This window comes from Hordeum vulgare, chromosome 5H (assembly GCF_904849725.1).
Source record: "Hordeum vulgare subsp. vulgare chromosome 5H, MorexV3_pseudomolecules_assembly, whole genome shotgun sequence".
Classification (NCBI taxonomy): Eukaryota; Viridiplantae; Streptophyta; class Magnoliopsida; order Poales; family Poaceae; genus Hordeum; species Hordeum vulgare.
This window is the reverse complement of record NC_058522.1, coordinates 484,193,992-484,197,622: the sequence shown is the minus strand read 5'-3', so window position 1 is coordinate 484,197,622 and position 3,631 is coordinate 484,193,992. Positions and strand designations below refer to the sequence as shown.

The window sequence follows — 3,631 nt, the reverse complement described above, 5'->3', positions numbered from 1 at the left end:
ATCTTGCCAACACCGTCGAAGCTTCACGTGATGCGGTGCGTGATGAGGTTAGGGAGGAAGATTCATCTACGGAGGCGGAAGAATCGTCTTCGGAAGATGAGGACGAAGACGAGGAAGATGATGAATGATGTGTCTTTCATTTATATGTCTTGAACTTGTTTGCATTTTGAACTTGGTTGGATGAACTTTTATGCATCTCAACTTGTTTGTGTCAAATTCACATGTTTTTATTTTTGTGCGCGCTGCATTTTTACGCGCTGTTGGAGCTACGCGCGTGCTGCGTTTTAGCGCTGCTGCTGGAGCCAGCGCTGCGCGATGCCTCAAACCAGCCGAAGCGCGCGCGGCAAATAAATTTTTTGGGCGCGGCGCGAAGCGCGGCTGTTGGAGATGCTCTTACGGTAGTAGTGGAGTGCATTGGGTTATACGCCGTAGAGGATCCTGGCCGTGGTGGGCGCCCATGCCGTGAGCCTACAAAGACCCCGCTTACCCAACTCCTCTCCGGTCGTTGCTCTTATCTTATCCCATCACCCATTTCTTCCTCTTCCCTCTCTCTCCCTCTCTCTCTCTCTCTTACAAGTTGCTGCTGAGTTGGTGTTTGTCCTTGTTCTTGGACGGACAAATCCATCTCCCATTCGAGATTTGCTCCGAGGGCGGCGCTGGCATCATCGTCCGGATCGTCGGTTTCGCGGCGCAGACATGTCGACGGCGGTGGCGGAGGCTTTCCAGTCCTACGGTGGGTTCCCCGGATCGGGGAGGACCAAGGGGGACGCGCTGCTCGGCAAGAAGATGAGCGACGGGTTCTTCATCGAGGAGGAGGAGGAGGATGAGGCGGAGGAGGTGCTGACCGAGAGCTCCTCCATCGGCGCGCCGTCGCCGTCGAGCTCCTCCATCGGCGAGGACTCCTCGTCGGAGGTTGGTGGCGATGGTGAAGACGATGAGGTGGAGAGCAAGCTCAAGGAGGAGCCCGGGCTCGGCTGCCTGGACGCCTTGGAGGACTCCTTGCCCATCAAGTGAGTCAAATGCTTCTCAGAATATGCTTCTTTCTTGCTCCCCCAAAATGAGGAAAAAAAGAAGATCTTTTTTGGGGATTCTTCGATCGATTTGCGAAAGTTGTAGCAGGAAATTCGTATTAGCTTTCATCTTGTTTAGAGATCAATTGCGGTTGATTTGATCGAGGGAGGAAGAGAGGAGTATGGGAAATTGATCCTTCGTTTTGGTGTGATTTTTCAGGAACGGGCTGTCGAGCTTCTACGCCGGCAAGTCCAAGTCCTTCACCAGCCTCGCCGAGGCGGCGGCGCGGGACGCCGTGAAGGAGCTGGCCAAGCCGGAGAACCCATTCAACAAGCGCCGCCGCATCCTGGCCACCTGGTCGCGCCGCGCCTCCTGCAGCTCGCTGGCGACGGCCACCTACCTGCCCCCGCTCCTGGCCCCCGACCACGCCCTCCCCGAGGGGGACGAAGGCGAGGAGGACGACGACTCCGACTCCGGCTCCGACGAGCAGCACCGGGGCAAGAACGGGTGGGAGGCGCCGGCATTGCCGCCCCCGAGGCTCAGCGTGAACACCCAGACGGGCGCGGCGGCGGCCGCGAGGAGGGGCGGCAGCTTCAGGTCGCCGAGGTCCTACTCGCTGTCAGATCTTCGGAACGGCGGCGATGCCAGTTATAACCAGTAGCTGCAAATTCGCAGCCAGCCAGCCAGCCTTGGATCGATCCCCTCTCGTGTGTCCCGTAGAGCTGTTGTCACTGCTTACTCCTTAATTATATACATAAGTAAGTGATCTCAAGAGCATGTGTAAGTGTCCTAAGCTAAATCCGATGTGTTCTTGTATCCATCAGTTGGATCCCGTTGACATCACCCACCCCATGTACGCAGGCATGTATGAACTGCTCCGGTGAACTCATGCAACGCCCATCATTAACTAATGATGAACGATCCTCAAGATAAGATTAGTTAGTACTCTGTAGTTAGTTCAATGGCGTCGCTCCTGATCCTTTCGTCCTGTACAAACATATATACAATTTGATTTGCTGGATAAGCGATCCCCGCCATGATTGTGCCACCACCGAGTGGGCTATGCTTTTGGCTTGTGGGAAGGGATGATAATGGTGGCATGAAATGCCCTGAAATGGCCACCAACGAGGAAGAATCGGACGGACCAGACCGCTAATCAATTCCAAGGAGAAAGAAAGATGGAAAGATGGCGCTTTTGCAGGCACCGGTAAACTTTGTGCCTAGAAAGGCAGATCCGGCCATCCATTTGTGTGCTTCTTTCCCCAGCAATCTGCGTGGTGCGTAGATCTATCACCACCACGGCAGACAGTTTTGTTCCGTTCTCTGAGAAAAGTTACGCCCCATGTTGGCGCCCAACGGCCGCCGGCAAAGAACAGAAACGGGTTGCCACGTAAACAAACAAAACCGCTTATACTTTTACCCCTAGAACACATCGATCTTGGCCTGGGAGAAGTGGGTGAAACGTAGCAGCAGGAGTAGTAAAATCATGGATCGCAATCACGGCGACAAGGTCCCATTTGACGTCTCATGTTTTTAACCCGATCTCACATTGTTATCATACATTCACAGGGCAGCGTCGGTGCGTCGCACGGGCTGATCTTTGTCCGCTGATGGCTCACCTTGCATTTGATTTTCTCGGCGACAAGTCTGAAGAAGAAGAAGAAGGAGAAGACGAAGGGAAATGTGTTTTATCTGTGTGTGATGTGATGTGGAGTCCTACACTATGATAGTACGACTATACTAGTCTATAGTAGTAGGAGTAGTAATCGATGCGTTAATGCTAATGGCAGCATCTCCGGTCTCAAGCGCGATTAGATAATGGATAAGTTAGGTGTGGGGGGTGAGGGAGGGGATAGGAATAGGATATGGTATGATATGATGACTGTGCATGTGCGATGTGATCTTATCCTGTTGCGGCGTAGCGGGGCGATGGATGGATGGATGGGCGTCCGGGAAAAATATGCCGTGCTGGTACGGTTTGATGAGGGCCTTTTCCTTCCTTCCTTGCGTCTCTAGGCGTTGCTTGGAGGTTTCAATGCCTTTTGGTGGTTGGGTTGGCGCTGCGCTGCTCTGCTGCACTCTGTCTCTCCAACCAAGCCCACCACCAGCAGCAAACAGTACTAGCTGGAAGAGCTGGCTTTTCGAAGATATTTGGACGACACTTTGCCCTCGGTCCACCGGCGCCAGCTTCATCGACCGAGCCATTTTATCCGGTTGCCGCCAACGGAAAAATCCGTCGAACACGCTGATTTAGATGCACGCTCCTTGCTTTTTTTTTATACGTACGCGATCAATTTCAGGTTTAAATTTATGTCGGATTTGCATCAGCGCGGACATGGGACGGACGGACGCGTCGCCCGCCCTTCTTTCCTTCTTGGCCCGCGAGTCGGTGGCACGCACATCATTTTTCTCTTTTCTCTTACCCTTCAAGGCTCCCGTCCGCCCCGCCTCCCACTTCCGTCGCTCATTTCTGTCGTCCTCGCCAGCCAACCGGCCGTAGACTGACCTCTCTTGGCAGCCTCATTTCCTATCGCCATCGTCCCTGCCGCCTGGCTCCGTTACTTTGTCTCGGTGAGGCGCGAGGCTGCTCACCGGTCAGATTTGCCCAAGACGCCCGCGA

At 54.1% G+C, this 3,631-nt stretch overlaps 1 protein-coding gene across 1 annotated transcript; it reads left to right on the top strand.

Annotated features, from left to right (window-relative positions):
* The first annotated feature begins 489 nt into the window (after positions 1-489).
* LOC123399621 lies at positions 490-2,032 on the top strand. The gene is made up of 2 exons (XM_045094019.1): positions 490-1,010; positions 1,231-2,032. Exons 1-2 carry the CDS (start codon positions 697-699, stop codon positions 1,670-1,672), a joined length of 756 nt encoding a protein of 251 aa, XP_044949954.1. The 5' UTR covers positions 490-696; the 3' UTR covers positions 1,673-2,032.
* The last annotated feature ends 1,599 nt before the right edge of the window (positions 2,033-3,631 follow it).

What these genes read in the sequence shown, in the direction of transcription:
- LOC123399621 (XM_045094019.1), top strand. Translation starts at nt 697, where the DNA reads ATGTCGACGGCGGTGGCGGAGGCTTTCCAGTCCTACGGTGGGTTCCCC. An exon ending in GAGGACTCCTTGCCCATCAA is followed by an intron (nt 1,011 to 1,230) that starts GTGAGTCAAATG and finishes GTGATTTTTCAG; the next exon opens with GAACGGGCTGTCGAGCTTCT.